General features: G+C 40.6%; 1 protein-coding gene across 1 annotated transcript in view; it reads left to right on the top strand.

The window, feature by feature from the left end:
* Positions 1-2,155: 2,155 nt before the first annotated feature.
* Positions 2,156-19,725, top strand: part of SPTLC1 (serine palmitoyltransferase long chain base subunit 1) — an 83,001-nt gene continuing 65,431 nt past the window's right edge. Inside the window, exons 1-5 of the mRNA XM_075600070.1 lie at positions 2,156-2,346; positions 8,786-8,893; positions 11,406-11,500; positions 12,145-12,238; positions 17,866-17,938. Of these exons, the coding sequence (XP_075456185.1) occupies positions 2,293-2,346; positions 8,786-8,893; positions 11,406-11,500; positions 12,145-12,238; positions 17,866-17,938 (424 nt within the window). The 5' untranslated portion in view covers positions 2,156-2,292. The remainder of the gene's footprint in view (positions 2,347-8,785; positions 8,894-11,405; positions 11,501-12,144; positions 12,239-17,865; positions 17,939-19,725) is intronic.

Here is a 19,725-nt window from a genome sequence, read left to right as displayed (position 1 = left end):
CTTAAGGGGCGTATTACTCATTTTGAAATGTATTAAAATGTGATACCAAGCAATATGTTTTCAGAGGCATGAGTTCATTTTTGAATTCTCCTCAGTTGTACCTTGGTGCAGATAAACTCATGTTGATTCTTTGAACCCTTGACTCATTGATATTATTTTTACGCTTTCACACAGCATTCATCCATAGAAACCATTACCACCATCTCTATAGATACAGTCAATGTATTGACGCACTGTGTGATATATGTATCTCCACCAAAACATGTTTCCTATGTTTCTTTATTGAACTATTAAGGCTCCCATTGCCTCTGTATCTATTCATTCAATAATATTTTGGCCGTCTACACTCAGGGGATTTTAATATCAACCTTCACTGTATATATTGTCAGTATCGTCGTTTTCGGATTATGCATTCAAATTGTATTATTTTTGTTTTTATCTGCTATATGGAGCAATGCTATGCTCACCCTAGTTTACTTGTGGGGTTTATACCATACGCCTGCCAAATGTAGGGATATCTATATCCCACTTGTTAATTTAACACTCTACTTTTGACAAATTGAGTGCATAAAAAAGGGGATTTTTGTGACCTGGTCACCTTTATGTTGTCTCGTATATGATTATATATTCCCTTCTTTGAACCTTTGCCATTTTATGATAAATGATACACATCTGTGCATTTTGGCTGAGCGGTTAGTTATTGATGCTTCATTAGACTTTTCCAATGGTTTTATTTCTTTACCAGTACAATGCTGGGAATGAATAGCATCTCACAGCTGTGATTACAACTATTTGATTGTCCATGCAGTGATATACTAGAATCCTACAATCCTCCCCCCCTCCCCCCACTCTTGACCCTTCCAACCTTGCTGCTGTAATGTTAGCTTGCATTGCTCACAAAAAGCAGCAGTCCCCCTACTCAAAATGAAAAATGTTAACAGAATATCTCAATGGGGCACTGTAAGCAGTACCACCTCTGTTCAAGAGCTATGCACCAAAGTCACTATAGAAATTATGGACAGCCAATCACAGACGTAAGAGCACATATCATAGCAACATTTCCTTCACCAATTAGCTCGTCAGCAGTGATGCTACTGGAGGTCTTCTTGATTGTCCTTTAGACCGGGGCTCTTCAACCTGTTCTTCAAAGGGGCCAGATCTGGAAACATTTACAAATAGAAGGGCCACAAGTTTATTATAACGTCATTTTAGGTACATTGAAAACTTTACAATTATAATATTTCATCATTCTTCAAGCATGTATAACATTTGTACCATATACATTAACATTACCTTCACTTACAATTGAGTTTTAGTGTCATAATTGGACTTTGCTCCTGCTAATTTCATAGTAGTTACTTGGGTAGATGAGAGTCCATGGGCCACATTACAACCCTTGGCGGGCAGCATTTGGCCAGTTGGAGAGCCCTGCTATAGACCGTGAAATCAGCGCTCAGTTTCTTTCTGAACCGAGGATTCCTGGTCTGAAGAAACCCACAGTTTTGCTCCAGGTGACCAATTCAGATAGCACAACGTCAGATCGCCTCTTTCCTTTTGAACTATAACTTTTGTGTCTTTCTAAAAGATCAAAATATAAGCTCCCCAATGTTGGATTGGACACTGAAATGTATTTTTTTCACTCAGACCCTGCACACCAGTACTTTTATTCATCCACTGCTCTGTTCCATGCTAATACACAGTGACATCCAACCACTGCTCTGTTCCATGCTAATACACAGTGACATCCAACCACTGCTCTGTTCCATGCTAATACACAGTGACATCCAACCACTGCTCTGTTCCATGCTAATACACAGTGACATCCAACCACTGCTCTGTTCCATGGTAATACAGTGACATCACCCTCCCACGATGGTAATACAGTGACATCCCCCTCCCAACAACCTTTTTGTTTCTATAGTCTGGCACACAGAAGCACCATCATGTGTGGCCGACAGGTGGCGAAAGTCAGCACTCTGACCCAGCTCTGGAACGCAGGCGTTGCGTTCCACGCCTCGAGCCTGGCAGTAGCCAATGCAACAACACACCCAACCATGGTAGCCCGCTTACTTTACGACACCCATCTCGCCTTCATTTTCATTGGATAACAACCACGTCCCCTCCAGCTGACGTCGCCGGCAATCGCTTAGCGGTTGGTCAGCGTGTTGATGACGTTGTGAGCGGCTTCCAATCCCCGCGCCGCTTCCTTCCAGCCTCCCGCGCCCCGTTGTGACACACACATGACAGGCAGACCAGGAAGTTCTCACACCCTCCACACAGTGCCTACCGAACATGGCGACGAGTCAGCAATGGGTCCTAGTGGAGATGGTACAGGCGTTTTATGAGGTACGGTCCCAGGCACAGGTCCTGCCTGGGGGCCGAAGCTTTGTTGTTGCAGCCCCCAGCTCCTCAGCACACATCCCCTGCCATCTCCCACCACTCGTGCTTCTAAACGACCGCAATGTCACTGGCGCGCGGCCTTGTCCACCAATCAGCTGGGAGCGAGAGTAACGGCCCTAACCGTCACCGGCTCGACGCAGCGCCAGCCATTCACGGCATGCCGCAGGTGGCTATGACGTCACCAGGCGGGGATCTGCCCTGAGATGATGGGAGGGGTGGATGGGTTACCTTCTATAAGTAGTGGCAGCCATGTTGGTCCTGGAGGAATGTGCATTCATGATGACTTTATGTGGGGACATCATCATACTTCTTCATAGATTTTATTACAGAGCTTTAACCACCTCTCAGGTCTCCCCTTTCATCCATGAAGGACCCTAATGTTGGTCCTGTAGCGTAGACGGTGTCCCAGCCTACAACAGACCCTGCTAGACTTTGCTGGGATAACCCTCTCTCTATAATAGGATATCGCACTTCGGTGTGATAGGACCCCAAAGAGCAGCCCAACTCCTGAGCATTGTGTCAATTTCTTACACATTAGTTGCCAGCGTCACTCAATGCACTTATCCATTTCAGGCTTGTGAAACGTTGCTGTGTCCGTGCGTCTGTGCTTCCCTAAATGTGCGCTGTGATTTATTACGGAGCGGTGCACATATTCTTTATCTTTCCTTGATGTTATTGGTTGCAGCGCTGGTCCTGTCCAGCGTACTGACTGAAGGAAGACAGGTCACACGGATTTGAAGTATAACCAATTAATTTTATGAGCTAAACTCAACCATTCGACCTAAGTTTTCTTTATCAAGTGGAATGTAAGTGGCGTGACTTAGATTTCACTTGATAAAGACCACTTGGGTCGAATCGTTGTGTTTAGCTCAATAAATTAATTGGTTATACTTCAAATCCGTGTGCCCTGTCTTCCTTCAGTCATTACGTGTATTGGATTGGATGCAGCCTATCGTTCAAAGACGGGAGCACCGCTAACGGTATCTTTTCACTTATGTTATTTTGGTGTGCAGCACTTACCCATATTCATATTGGATTCCTGTCCAGCGTACACCATCTGTTACTGTAATATTGAGACTTTAAATTAGTGCTATTCACCCTTTAGATATTATAGCGATGATTTTTCTGTGTATGTACAGTATATCATCCTCCCATCTTACATTTGGTCATCTTTTAATTTCTCTTGAAATCCTGTCGAGTACCATCTTTGTCCAACAATGATAAAAAAATTCTTGCGAATTGTCTGGCCAACTGCATTTTAATTTATTCATCCGTATAATGGTATCAGACTTTTTTGTTTGTTTGTTTTGGTCAAACCCATTAATTCTTTTTCCTGTCAAGTAATACCCAGAATACATTTCTCCATACTTCTTTGCGTCGTCTTAGGCTTCAGAATTATCTTTCCATTTAGGGTTCATATTTCATATGTGAGAACGGGGAGAATAGACTGGTCGAAAACTTCCTTCCTGTGGCACCATGTAAGGTTTCCTTGCAATATTGCCAAATGTGCTCCACCTTCATTCTATTGATTTAATTTGAAAAGTCCCATTGTTATTTGCAGCCTAGGTAGATATCTTCGACTTCTAGTTCTATTTATTTAGATTTTTGCAGACTTGACACATTTGTTGAACATCACTTTGGTCTTGCTGAGGGTATGGAAGCGAATATATTTAATTTGGCGAGCTAATCAATTTGTTGTAGGACTTTTGGACTTGTGTGGGACAAAAAATAACAATGCCATCTACAAGATGTAGGTGACTCAAATTTTGACCGTTGATTTTTGATTCCTTTTTTTCTTCGAAATCTAATGCCTTGAACAATTCTTCAAGTGTTGTAATAAAAAGCTTTGTTGAAATGGTGTCCCTCTGCCTCCCTTGCTAATCCTTACCTAGCTTGTACCTTCATCTAATCTAATGGTTGTCGCATTCTCGAAAATGTGCTTTTATAATATCAATGTACGCTTCTTCAACATTTTGCCTTCTGAATGCATCTAGGATCGCTGAGTTGTCGACAGAATCCAAATTATTTTTCGTAATCTACAAATCCTAAACCGAGCAGTAGATGGTATTCATTACTTCGAGAAATCGCTTCTTGTATGATTTTTGATGTGGTCCATTGCATTGTATCTACTACAAAACCCTGCTTGTTCTCTAGGCTGGTCTAAATCCATTGGAAATCAACGTAGGGTGGGCTGGACGAAGAGGCTGTGCAAAAAACTATGCAAAAGCACTCAGCAACTCACCAGGTGGATGAAAAATAAAAGAAATGTATTAAACTACATAAAACAAAGATGCATACTAAAACAAAACAGGGGAAAAGCACTCCCACTAGTTTCACGCTTCTACAGCGCTTTGAGAAAGCGCTGTAGAAGCGTAAAACTAGTGGGAGTGCTTTTCCCCTGTTTTGTTTTAGTATGCATCTTTGTTTTATGTAGTTTAATACATTTCTTTTATTTTTCATCCACCTGGTGAGTTGCTGAGTGCTTTTGCATAGTTTTTTGCACAGTCTCTTCGTCCAGCCCATCCTACGTTAGATCTCCTGCGCCTATACCCCGGATCGGTGTGACGAGTAGCGGCTGTGCAGGTGCACATCACACAGGATTCGATTTCATCCGATGTGGGGGAGACGGTGTTTTACACAGAGCTGCCATACTCTGCACCGCGCTAACGGAGGAACAGGGAGGCTACGATCAACACTACATTCGGAGAGGGGGCTTCAGAGGTAATTTGATACTTTTCCTCTGTTGTGCATATCCCCCCCACCAAGTGTTGCAGCTTAGAGATAGTGTATTAATACACATCTCATCCCTATATATCTCTCCGTCTCCAATTTAACCCACACTGGACTTTACCTGTATATCACAATACCTACTTACCTGCAAATTACAGCTGTTGCTGAGACTACAATTTGACTTTATGAATATTTATGGAACTTATTATGGTTCAAGGTGAATCTTAGAGCTTAGTAATGGCCCATCTGTTACACATGGTCTAAATCCATTGTCTGTTGTAGCCGATTAGTGATTTATCTTCGTAGAAATCTTGTAAATGATTAGAAGTAGACTAATTTGGTCTGCAGTTCTTGAAGTTTTAGTTGTTAACAAGAAAGGAGACATTGTTATTACTTCTTTGCGTTGGAATTTTCGTATTCATTAGGCAGCATATAGTGAGTTTTGCGAGGATTTTCTCTGATTTTTATTCCACTGCTTCTTTCAAGATTTCAATTGTAATTCATCTTCCCCTTCTTCATGCATTTTGTTGCTTATGCCACTTCTTCTGGAAGGACGCATGGTACATCATTGGTGGTTTCTTCTCGCTTGTCCTCTTCTGGATTATGCCCTGTGTTTGCGTACAATATCATGTGGAAGTCCCCAATCTTCTTTATGATAAGTGCACAGCCTTTTATTGTTCATCCACCGTTTTTGTTTGTGTGTAATGATTCGCTTCTTCCCAACCATAAGTTCCTTTTTTTTTTTCCCTTTAAGCTTTTCTTATCTTTAATATTCAACTGAAGGCAATCTGAATCCTAAAATCTAGCAGTAAAATGAGGCTGACGTAGAACAGTGGGTCTCCATTTTGTATTTAGTATGGTGGATCAACATTTTAGTCATCGGTTGGATATTTGTGAAATGTATAAACTGTGGGTGGAAGAATATCCTTCTACGCAAATGTGGGAAATCGGTGTGCATACAATAAAAACCTTGTTTCTGTTACTTTTCCCTTAAAGCAGCAGCACATGGTGGCTCCTCTAGCTCTATCTCCGCACTCTCCAAAATCTTGATCAAACTTTTTATTCTATATTCTGGACACCTAACAAGCTCCTATTGAACCCCCAAAATAACCACAACATATATATAAGCATATGAGTGTCACAGAGGAGTGCTACTGAGCATGGCAATATATATTTAAAACCAGAGACAGCACATAAAACACAGACAAAGCTCAGTTTTAGCACATCCAGTGAAAATCATACACGGTACAGTGCCTAAATATATATGTATAAATATATATTAAGTAAAATGGTCTTTTAGTTTGACATTTTTGGCCAAAATTGTTGTAAGCCCCTGAGCCAACGTCACGGCAGACCACAATTCAGGGGTCCCTAACGCTAATATAAATTCTTAATAACCTGTGTAATAACAGGAAGAATGATTTATAGTAAATCTGTCAATATTAGTTGCAAAGTTCTAAGTCTGATTGAAGCTTTTATTAACCTGTACATTACCAGGAAAAGCACTCTGAATTAGAGTTGCTTCCACACAGGGGAACTTGCCTGCTTGCAGGATGGTTGTGACAACTCTAATTCAGAGTGCTTTTCCTGGTAATGTACAGGTTAATAAAGGCTTCAATCAGACTTAGAACTTTGCAACTAATATTGACAGATTTACTATAAATCATTCTTCCTGTTATTACACAGGTTATTAAGAATTTATATTAGCGTTAGGGACCCCTGAATTGTGGTCTGCCGTGACGTTGGCTCAGGGGCTTACAACAATTTTGGCCAAAAATGTCAAACTAAAAGACCATTTTACTTAATATATATTTATACTTATATATTTAGGCACTGTACCGTGTATGATTTTCACTGGATGTGCTAAAACTGAGCTTTGTCTGTGTTTTATGTGCTGTCTCTGGTTTTAAACAAACTTTTTATTCACCACATATGACAATCGCATAAGCCAGGAGCTATTTTTTTTATTTATTTTTTCACCACGTGCTGTTTTACATCTCACATGATGTATATCACAGTCATTCATGTCTGTCATTTCTACATGGTGGGGGTTATTTTGTCAATGTGATAACAGCATGGCCTACGAAAGGGTATGGTGTTTTTTTCTTTTCTACTTTTTTTTATGCTTTTGACAACGCCTCTTCAGATGCTGTTTGTTTTCCACATAATGTATATCCTGATATGAATGATATGTTATGTTAGTTTGGGGCTGCCAGATTTTTATTTCTTTGGATCTTCATAGGTTTAAACCCTGTGGGCCTCATTACTTTACAGCATCGTACATAGCAATGAATCCTCCCACGTTGAAGTCAGAAGTGTTGCATTCAAATATAATCGTTATAATAATGTGGTGCCTGAGTATAGCAAAAAGGCCAGCACAGGGTCATAAACTAGGCCCAGTAAATCCCTATTCCCATAAAGTTTTCCCAGCTGCAGGTGGGACAATTGTGCTATTTCAGCATCCTTCGAGGCTACAAATTAAGATACTAATGGAAATATTGAAAGCGTGAAGCATTGAAGCCTGTGTCTTGTCATTCTAAAAAATGCTTAGGAGGGTGTAAGCTTCCCAAAGTACTTCTGTACACACCGCTCCTTTCAATATTTAAACTCTATTTAGTGTTCACATCTTTTTCTCACCAGAGTTCACTTAAATGTTTTTGAATCTTAGAGGTTTCTTGTAGCTACTGTACTGTGTTCATTGATATGTTCCGTTATATATTTCTGTTTAAAAACACGGGTGTGAAATTCCTGCGCTTCTGTACTGATTCAAGGGCCATGTTGTGTGAGCCAGCAGTTCGAGGGAGGAGCTTTTTGAGTTGCTCAATCATTTTGATAACTCTTCTAGCAGCAAAGGAGGCACACGCACACACTCAGGTTTAGCAATAGTGCCCAATGTCATGCAGTAGCTGCAAACGCAAACAAGATCTTATCTTGCATTAAACGGCAATGGAGGCAAGGGAAGTAAACATAATTATGCCCCTTTTATAAAGCATTAGTAAGACCGCACCTTGAATATGGAGTACAATTTTGGGCACCTCCTTAGAAAAGACATTCTGGAACTAGAGAGTGCAGAGAAGAGCCACCAAATTTATAAAGGGGATGGAAAATCTAACTTATGAGGAGAGGATAGCTAAATTAGATTTATTTACATTAGAAAAGAGGCATCTAAGAGGGGATATGATAACTATTATACAAATATATTCAGGGACAGTGCAAAGAGCTTTCAAAAGAACTATTCATTCCAAGGGCAGTACAAAGGACAAAGGGTCACCCCATTAGGCTGAAGGAAAGGCGATTTCACCAGCAACAAAGAAAAGGGTTCTTTACAGTAAGGGCAGTTCAAATGTGACTATATACCAAATAAGTAAACATGGGAAGAATGTTGATCAAGGGAGTAATCTGATTATTTGGAGTCAACAAGGAATTTATTTTTCCCCTTATGAGATAAAATTGGATGATATTTCACTGGGGTTTTGTTGTTTGCTTTCGCTGGATCAAATATACTGTAAGTACAAATATCGGATAAAGGATCTGTCGTCTAAATTTAGCATATTTGAATTTGATGGACGTACGTCATTTTTCAACCTCATCTACTATGTAACTATGTAATTCTTTCTATAACGGAGTTCAACTTTGTTTCCTGCCCTCTCCCCAGGCCCCTGCGTACCACTTGATATTGGAAGGGATCTTGATCTTGTGGATCATCCGGCTCATATTCTCCAAAACCTACAAATTACAAGAGCGCTCAGACCTCACAGAGAAGGTGATGCTGGAACCCCAACACGTTAATTTGTTTCATATGGAACGAACATGCAACATTTTTTATTATATTAGTATATCTTGTATTATCTCCAAGGTTGTCAACAGTAAGATTTATCTTGAAATGTGGGTTGGATCCGAAGTTTTGTCTTTCTATGCAAAATATACTGGAGAACTTTAATGTGGTTAATATTTAATGTTTTAGAGGACGGCTATTATTTTCAGGGCTGGAGGGGTTAAAATGTCCCATTGCTGGAATGGTCTACAAAATATTGCTGTTACATTGTCGTGTCACAATTAGCCAGGCTGTTTAATTGATCTGTTTGAGACACACACATTCCCAGCACACTCTAAGGCTGAGTCCCCAACACCCATAATCTCCCCTACCTCACCCATTCCTAAAGCCTCTCCAAAACCCTTCCAAGTCACCCACCTCATAGATCCAATTGACACCACTGTCCCCACTGTCAGACCCATCACCATGCCACCGACCAGAATAAATCCAGAGATGTTACCCCAACCCCTGCCCACCAACCAAGCAAGCTCTTAAATGCTCCCAACCTATAGCCTGGTCCATAATGTTCCCTCCCCTGCCCACCAACCAAACAAGTTTTACTAACTAATGTACAGGGCCCTTGATAAGGGCGATATAATAATAAGATAATTATTTTTTATTTTTGGAGCACCATTGCAACATGTTAAATATATAGTAGTTTTCTTCCTCGGGTGCAGGATATTAGACTTGTACAATTTTAGATCTGGCTGATTTTATGTACAAAAAAGGCAAAAACAATTGCGTACAGAGTTGTTGAAGTGATTTATCATAAAGCACTTCTGTTCTTAATGGTGCAGTTCCACTCTGCAATATATATATATATATATATATATATATATATATATATATATATATATATATATGCGCAGTGGTTGACAAATCACCAAAAAATCTACTCGCCACCTAGTACCAAACGTGTGCTGCTTGGGCCAATATTTACTCGCCCGGGGGTTAAATCCACTCGCCCGGGGCGAGCAAATGTATAGGTTTGTCGAATACTGTATATATATGTATATGTATTACAATAAATACAATACATCCGTTTCTATATCACTATAATGTGAAGGGATGAACATTTATCAGTGTCCTGGCCGCAGATCTAACCAGAGGTCACATATACACCAAAATAATCCGTAGGGCTCCAAAGAATTAAAAACGGGACTCTGGGGACGCACATACAATCTTGATCTGCGGCTGAGCTGTTAATGCTTTTTGAAGTCTCATCCCACAGGGCTTCCAACGCCGATTATTTCCAGGGTTTGACCCTCCCGCGTCAGAAGCAGTGCTGGCAATATAATGCCATACACCTCCTAGGAATAAAAATCCTCCCTTTTTAAACTTCCATTTTGTTTCCCCTTGAGTGGCTTCTTCCCTGGTTAGTATCTCAGGAAGGTGGGGGTCCTTGAGACTGCAATTAATGTAGTTAATGAGACCCCCGGCTTCATGTACATGTAAAATTAAAAAAAAAAAGACTAGGTAGGCGGTAGAAAAGAAACTATAAGGGGAACCGTTCCTTTATAAAGCCACAAAGCCTTTAGTAGATTGTTCACATGGAAACTGCTGCTGTTACTTTTCACTTGCTCCACTTCACTAGGCAGCACAGAGCTGTTTTTCCATGCAGAATACAAAGGTCTTCTCAGAAAAAAATGTCTCGACCTTCCCAGATAAGGTTGTTTGAGGTCTGCTATTCTCACTAAGTAAGAGAAGTTTAGCTGCCTTATTAATTTTGGTTTTGGGCTGTTTTTTAAATTGTATTTAAATTTGTAGCTTTTTTGCTAGTAACCAGAGGTGAAAACAGACACACTGCTGTAAGTAATGTCAAAAATAAACATGCAGAGGGAACTGCTTCTTTAAAAAACAAATGTACTAATGGTAGAAATCTGGGCAAAAACTGATGGAAACTGAAGTTATAAACACTTGCACAAAGTGTACATTTTTGTTCAAGTCATTGGGCTAACATTACACATCAGGTTGCTGGTGTACTGCCAATCAACGACTAATTATTAAAGCACTATTGCCTTTGGGGGAACAAAATGGTCCTTGCTGGTCCCCACGTAGATGGCAAGCAGGGGTTCTCTGGAGCTGAACTGAGTTAATTTCAGCTCGGAGGATCCACTGCACCCCAAGATAATTGCATGTAAATGTGCTGCCAATATCTCTTCACTGTTTAAAGGTCCCGTGTCACGCAGACCAATACGATGCTGCAAGGGATGATGTTGTGGATTCCTATTGGCTTGCTTGGACCAGTGGTAATGGTTCTTTCTGCTGGAGCGATTCGGAAACCATTTATAACAATTCTGTTATTCCTAATTGTTTACAGACTGTTTTTCTAAATTATACCATCACCATAAAGTCACTCTCCACTTCTTTCTTGATGATTCCTGGAAGCACTTTGTGGAAATAAAGTCCTGTGATGCTATTTTAAATAACAAAGTTGTTTATTTTCTTCTTGGTTTTGCAGGAGAAGGAAGAATTGATTGATGAGTGGCATCCAGAGCCTCTTGTTCCTCCAGTCTCTAAAGATCATCCAGCTCTTAACTATACCATTGTTTCAGGGTAAATACTTCATTGTTCAGTAAAGCTACATTTTACCCCAAGTGTGAGAAAAGGCAAGATATCCATTGTTTCTTCCAGCCAGAATCTACCCATAGTATTGTCATTTTTTTGTTTACTATATAAAGGGGTGGTAACCTGAAAAATACCCTATGAAGAAAAGGAGTGTACCATAAATATTTGTTGTACCTTTGCCCAGCAGTTGGTGTCTTTGATGTTTTTGTTTCCGATGTATTTCATATATGATGTGGAGCACTTTCGATAGGTTCCCTTTTACATTCCTCACATTTAGGTGGTTTAACTTTTTTTTTTTAATCTTGTGGGTTTTTTTTTTTTTTTTACATTTTTTCTTCTTCTTTTTTTTTTTTTTTTTTTTTTTTTTTATCCGGTACATTGTTGAGGTTCTTTAAAGTAACAACAAGTCTGATAACCATTTGGTACAGACTTAATCAATTCAAATTCTGTTTCCAGTGTTTCATGCCTACGAAGAATCATGCCAGGTATTCAAATCTAGATTTTTTGTTGTTGTTGTGCCTTTTTAAATTACATTGCAACCATTTATGTACTGTGCACCTAACTTTATTACAGTGTTACATTGAAATTCATCATTTTGAGTTTGCATTTATCTTTTGTCTTCTGATTTACAGCCCTCCCAGCCACAAGATCATAGTGAATGGAAAAGAATGTATTAATTTTTCTTCTTTTAATTTCCTTGGTCTACTTGATAATGAGAGAATTAAGGTGAGCAATCAGTCTTTCATTAGAGCGTTTTTATCTCTTCTCTGTTTGAAGGTTCAACAATGCTGCTCTCGCTGGCATTGAATTGGTTCATAGCGTAATTAAACAGTGAACACAATATTTGTGAGAAAAAGTATAACAATGGTATTTCATTGTAGAATTTGACTGTGTATTCCATAACTCATAAAGGTACTTCCCCGCATAAGACAAGATCCACAAAGTTAACTCCCTTGATGTCATGTTAACACTAACAGTGTATTTTCAAAGGGCAATACCATTGTCCTGTTTTTCTCATGTAGAGAGCATTGCGTTAACTATAACGGCCATTGGAGATATTGACATGCAAATGAGGCGTTCTAACATTGCTAAAGTTAAAGTTACATAGTACAGTAGATGAGGTTGAAAAAAGTCTTCTATCCAAGTACAACCTATGCTAAATTTAGATCACAGATACTTGATCCTATATTTGGATTTACAGTATTTTGATCCAGAGGAAGGTAAACAAAAAATACTTTGTGCCTTTTTAAAGGACTTCAGTTGCATTACAATAATTTATGTACTGTGCACCTAACTTTTAAGGGCGCTATATATAAACATTGTTATGAGAAATCATTGAAATGTTTCACTGGGGTTTATTTATTTATAAGGTAAGTATCCCATAGGGTCCAAAAACGGAGCACAGCAGCATGAGAAATGGGGGCCATATACCCTCTATTTTGTTAAGGATATCCTTCGTTTCCCTGATGGGTAGATTATAAGACAGAAAACTGCCGGCTCCTGTCAGATTTGACCTGCTATGACGTTTTGGAGAATGAACCCACTGTCAAGTATAGTAAGACACTAATGACCATTCTCAATGAGGGTCTCACAAACAAGGTCATCTCCAAACAGGAGTTTGAGTATATCATGAACAAGACACCAAGAATAGCCACCTTTTTTTAATAGCCACCAGCTCCGTGACGTCACTGGCCCGCCCCCTGACGGCGCGCTGTCTAAGGCCAGGGAAAGCACCCGCTTTCCCTGAGCCTCAACACGCCCGCCGGAACCCTGGACGAGGCCTAAGAGGGGATATGATAGCTATGTTCAAATATATTTCGGGGAGAGCCCAAGGAGCTTTCAAAATAACTATTTACCCCAAGGGCAGTATAAACGACAGTCATACTTTAAGGTTGGAGGAAAGGAGATTTCACCAGCAACAAAGGAAAGGGTTCTTTACAGTAAGTAACGGACAGAGAAAAGAAACCTAGAATTGGGCACTAAGAACATCTATTGTGTGATATGTGAAGAAATTAAAACAAATTTTAATAAACCACTTTAAAATAATAGAGTAAAACGAGTATTAAACACTATGATCCTAACATATGAACATGTAGTGTGATGTTCTGGATCAATAATTTAGATGGCAAAAGGCACCAAAATAAGTGTCTTGCAAAATAAGACAGGTTGGTACGTAGAACCACCTGTATGCTTAACCAGAGATATGAGACAACTGTGGTGAGAGTAATCAGTGTCCAGACCCTGAAACAACACTAAAGCAAAAACCCTAGCCAGGTCTGCCAACAGTAATACTTGTGGCGAGGTGACACCAGTTATTGGCTAGGTGAGTATTCAAGGAATGAAGCAAATGATGGTGAAGATATATGTTGCTGCATAGTGTAACAGGAACATCAGGATCCAGAAATATAGCCCAGTTCACCTGGATGTATGTCAGATCCAGGGTGTGATAGCACTGGGTGTGTAGGGGTCCAATTAATCCCTAACCAGATGAATATGGCAATAATATAGCACTGATTGAAAAGACAGGCAAAGATCAGTGTGTGATATGCCTATAACCACCCACAATGAATATCTGCAGTGTGAGTATTTCACACCATACAGTCCTTGGTAGTAGGTAGTATCAGTATGATAAACGGCACTGACCCAAAACCTGCTCTGTTAATCAGGGCAGGTCAATAAAGGGTCAGTGCTAGTGAGAGGATGAATCAATATTAACACATAAGTAGTGTGCACCAATGTACACCTAACCTGCACACAGTGTGAACAGTATGAGTAGCAGTCTACTGGTTAAAAAGCTACTTTGGATAGTCCAAAGTTGGAGCCACTTCATAAGCACGCTGCAGCTGCTGGTAGATAGTGCTGCCAGCTGACTCGTGTGTATGCTTCTCAGTCCTGCGCGTGCACCCGTGTGCCGACGCGCGCGTTTCGCGTAACAATGCTTTCTCAAGGCGAGTGAGAGGGCCCCAGCAGTCCGGTGAGAACCTTTATACCCCTCGCGTTTATGCAAATCTCGTCCCAATCACTCAGTACCGCCCCCTGTGCAACACGTCAGTGAATCTCTGACTGCACAGTGGATACAGTCATCGGGCAAGTATAACTCACAGATTGTGACAGACGGCGCCAATAGTATATGTTGCTGGCACTGGGGGCTTGCTTCAAGCCCCTTGTTAGTGTGAGTGAGTGATGATATAATGACATAACATAACGTGGTGTAGCGTAGTGTGCTAAAATATATACACATATACATATTTGGATAAATAAAATGATACAGTGAATGACAGTAATCCTAGGGCAATGTCCTTATCCAGAACTGTGAGGCAAAAGTATGGGAGAAAGCCTAACTCTCGCAAAGAGTGCTATGGAATTAATAATGGGATGTCAGATAAAGGGTGAGTACATGAACCCCTCATTCAGCCCTCTAGGTGACAGTCCCTAGGGTGTACTGGCATACCCCGCATTAACGTACGCAATGGGACCGGAGCATGTATGTAAAGTGAAAATGTACTTAAAGTGAAGCACTACCTTTTCCCCACTTATCGATGCATGTACTGTACTGCAAGCATCATATACGTGCATAACTGATGTAAATAACACATTTGTAACAGGCTCTATAGTCTCCCTGCTTGCGCACAGCTTCGGAACATTTAGAGAGCTTGTATTGCTGTTCAGGACCTGCTGACAGGCGCATGCGCGAGCTGCCATTTGCCTATTGAGCGATATGTACTTACTCGCGAGTGTACTTAAAGTGAGTGTCCTTAAACCGGGGTATGCCTGTATATCCACTGGCTACTTTCCTTAGGAGGTCCATGTCCCAGTTACCCTTCCAGATACCAGGTGAGTATTTATCAATGCCAATAAACTTGATGGAGTTAGTGTTTCCATTCTGGCAGATGTTAACTTGGGGTGTCATTTTTAAGTCTGATGGTGCCCATGTGCTCAAGAATCCCCAGTTTGAATTCCCTTCTGGTTTTCCCCACATATTTCTTGCCACATGCACAGACCCCCAAATAGATAACCCCTACACTCACGCAATTTATACATTTTCGTATGTTATTCGATTTTGTGTTGTCATGGTTGGAGAAAGTCTTGGTTATCTGGACATTTCTGCAGGCTTTGCACCTCTGGCACGTAAAGGTGCCAAGTGGTTTAGGTGTCAGCCAGTTGCTGACTTGGGGTTCTGTATAGTGGCTATGTACTAGGGAATCCCGTAGGTTTCTTGCCCTGCGGCTCACCATCGATGGATAACTGCATAGTGCACCTTGGGTACGATGTCAGTATGTGCCAGTGGCGTTGGTGTAACGCAACATGAAGTCCCTGCGTTCTTTAAGTACCTTAGTAACAAAAAGATTAGAAGAGAGAATATAGGACCCTTTCAGTGTGAGATGGACAGGGAAATATTGGAGATAAGGAAAAAGCAGAGGTATTAAATTCTTTGCCTCTGTGTTTACCAGGGAAGAGTCAATTGCAAAAATATTGCAACAGGAGGTAGCCACAACCTCTATATTAACAAACAATTGGTTAAATGAGTAAGGCGTTAGGCAGCTTGATCAAATAAAAGTAAATAAAGTAAATAAAAAAAGAGACCAGCACGACTGTCCTTTAAAATCCTTTTAGGACCCCCTGACTAAGTTTCTTGAACAAGCGAAAGGCATAGGGTTCGCTAGGTGGCGCTGTTTCCTAATACAGAGGAGACGCAAGTTTTTGGCAAGCAGCCATTTGTATGTATTGTCTTGTATTGTATATGTCTTTATTTATATAGCGCCATAAATATACATAGCGCTTCACAGTAGTAATACATGTTGTAATCATATAAATAACAAATAATATAAATAACAGGTCATGGGAATAAGTGCTTCAGACATAAAAGTAACATTAAGGAAGAGGAGTCCCTGCTCCGAGGAGCTTACAATATAATTGGTAGGTAGGGAGAACGTACAGAGACAGTAGGAGGGAATTCTGGTAAGTGCATCTGCAGGGGGCCAAGCTTATGTATCATGTGTCCATGATTATCCAGTGCTATTCATATGCTTCTTTAAGCAGATGTGTCTTAAGGTGGGTCTTAAAGGTGGATAAAGAGGGTGCTAGTCGGGTATTGAGGGGAAGGGCATTCCTGAGGTGCGGGGCAGTCAGTGAGAGAGGTTTAAGGCGGGAGAGGGCTTTAGATACAAAGGTGGTAGAAAGAAGACATCCTTGAGAAGAACGCAAGAGTCGGGATGGTGCATAACGAGAAATTAGGGCTGAGATGTAGGGAGGAGGCAGAGGAGTGTAAAGCTTTAAAGTGAGGAGGAGAATTGAGTGTGAGATGCGGGATTTGATCGGAAGCCAGGAGAGGGATTTCAGGAGGGGAGACGCGGAGACAGATTTAGGAAAGAGTAGAGTGATTCTGGCAGCAGCGTGATGCCAGATGCCAGATGCTAGACGCCGACGTGAGGAGCCCGGAATACCTGAGTTACCGGTGCGGAAGTGAATGTGGATGCCGGGAGTTCTGCTGTTGCCAGCAATTGCAGCACCTCACAGGCGTCATACTCCACGGGACGCTCCTTACGTATTGGCATAACGGCGGTGAATATGAGAACTCTTCCCTTAAGTTTCCTCTGACGCTGCACTCCATTTACTTGTGATGTTAGTGGACTTGTGGCACATAATATATTTTTGCACTTTTCTAAAGGAAGGTAGTGCTTGTCTCTTGTCTTTTTATTTAAGAAAAGAAGTCTGCCCCGAAGAGCTTACCATGTAATTGTCCAAACTGCATGTGATTTGGAAAGAATGAGCTTTGCAGCTATTTAAACATCGTGGTGGTACACATTGTTTTCTTAGCAATTAATCATTATTCTCAGTATCAATATCACTGAAATTTTGTAGTAATCTTTTCGGCTGTTTAAAGTATTCTCTTTTGTTGTTGTGCTGTAATATTCCTTCTGGCTGGCTTGATGGCGGAGCAGTCGGTGCCACTGCTACAAGCCCCACGGTTAGAGGCCCGGGGCCCTTCGCCACAACAATGAAACTGATTGCCGGGGTAGAGCACAGGGCCTCTGTAACTCTCTTACCACCTCCTGCGCGATCTCTTGCTGTCAGTATCCCTACTCATGGCGTCACAAAGTCAAATGGCTTCGCATTGCCATGACAACGGGGCGCTACGTCGTGGCGCTATGAGGAAGGACACTGACAGCAAGAAATCTCGCAGAACAAGGTATGAGGCCCCACACCACTGCCCTGCACCTATCCCCGCTATTTTCCTAGCCGGCCCTGGATACATGCCTTGGCTGTCTGTTACTGATCCCACTAAAGGGTCTGGTCTGGGTGAAAATGTTGTAGTTTAATCTTTCTGTAACGTACTCCTCTTTTTCTTTAAGAGTGCAGCACTGGCCTCGCTGAGAAAGTATGGTGTCGGTACCTGTGGGCCGAGAGGGTTTTATGGCACCTTTGGTAAGTACAGTTTTTTGATTTAGATCGCCTTTCAGGGGACTTGCGTTTGCAGAGTCCCCCATGTTCCTGTCCTTTAAACATTCTGCTTAAGTACAATCTTCAATTAGAAACACACAATTTATGTATAAGCATGTCAGTGATTTAGAGACGGTTCTTTCACCTTATTCCATTGCATTTTGTTTCCCTTTTTATGTTTTTTTTTATTTTTTTTAAGTTGATGTTGCTATTCGGCTATCTTGCACTGTATTAGACTGTGTTTTAGCGCACACACAGGTTTACCTTTTCTAATCTCTCCTAAGAAACCTTAGCTTTACCTGTTTTTTGGGGCAACATATGTAGATCTTACTTGAGTGCAAATCCATAGATTATACCTAAAACCTAGTGCAGTATTTAGTCCCCAAGGCCAGTTTTGTGAACCTCTGGCTTATTTTTAGATTGTGTCCACCTGAGTTAAAGCAGCAATACTACGCCCCACTTTTTCCTTTTCTTATTGTGTAAGTAAAGCATGTGACAATATATAATTCTCCAGTCTTACCTAAGCTGGTAATTGTTTAGTGCTCCTGTTATAAATCTGTAACAATTCTGATTGTGTGATTAACACAATGGCTGCTTCAGTCAGTGTAACTCAGCAGCTACAATGTATCCTTATATTACAAAGGTAACATTATCTATTGTTCCAGTTTACAAAGTGTTTCAAAGATCTTGCACTGCTGGGGAGGTAGGCTAAAACTGATGCTAAAACCGATGCTCTTTCTATGTATTTGCTATTGAAATCAAAGGATGCTTTAAAAATATCATTAAGAGTTGAGTAATAGTAAAATAAAAAAATGCAGTAACTATTGTCTAATACTACAAAACTGGTTTATTAAAAAAAACAAATCCCATATAAGATTTCACGTTTAGCTGCTTTAAAGACCCAAGATAAATGTTGTGGTCTGAGACTTTTTTTTTGTGTAGTGTTAGTGGGCACACGAGTGATCTATTGCGGTATAAAAAGGTTAGCAAGTTGGCTGCATTGTCAGAAGACCTGAATTACACGAGTTCGGAGTTTGCTGCGACAGCAGCACAGATAATCCTTTCCTTGTCCAGCACATTTATATTCTAGAATATTGTTAGGGCTAAATGTTCCAATGGTACCTACAACAAGAGAGACCTTCATAGTTCAGACACCAAGGGTTTGGGTGATACCTGTATGAATGTAAAAGTGAGGAAATATACTATAAATTCAATGATACGACATAACTTAGGTTGAACCAAAAAAATATGCTCAGTGTTTAATGTTACATTTTAACTGATGAGATGCTAATTTTATATTTATAGTTATACTAATCAAGAGGAGTGCAAGCAAAAATCCTAGTGACACATTTGTCAGTAATAGCAAATGGCAATCAGATTTCTGATGCACTTTCTATGTTTTTATTTTGTTTGGCATAACCTTGCACGCACTTCCCCCCCCCCCCCCCCCCCTAATGGTGTCTAGCCTTTTCTTAAATCTACGTTATCTGTCTCTGTATTCAATACAGGGAGAAAAGCAACGCAAGGTACAAACGGATTTGAACTAATCTAATTTATTTAAAGCCAAAAACACAACGTTTCGACACGCAGGTCTTTTTCAAGAGAGATCAAGTGGCCATGAAAAATCCTGCGGGTCGAAACGTTGTGTTTTTGGCTTTAAATAAATTAGATTGGTTCAAATCTGTTTGTGCCTTGCGTTGCTTTTCTCCCTGTATTCCTTGGATTTGCTGCAGACTATTGTTCAAACGCAGGAGCACCGGTAACTATCATTA

The sequence above is a fragment of the Ascaphus truei genome, chromosome 1 (genome assembly GCF_040206685.1).
Source record: "Ascaphus truei isolate aAscTru1 chromosome 1, aAscTru1.hap1, whole genome shotgun sequence".
Classification (NCBI taxonomy): Eukaryota; Metazoa; Chordata; class Amphibia; order Anura; family Ascaphidae; genus Ascaphus; species Ascaphus truei.
This window is presented reverse-complemented; position numbering and strand designations above follow the sequence as displayed.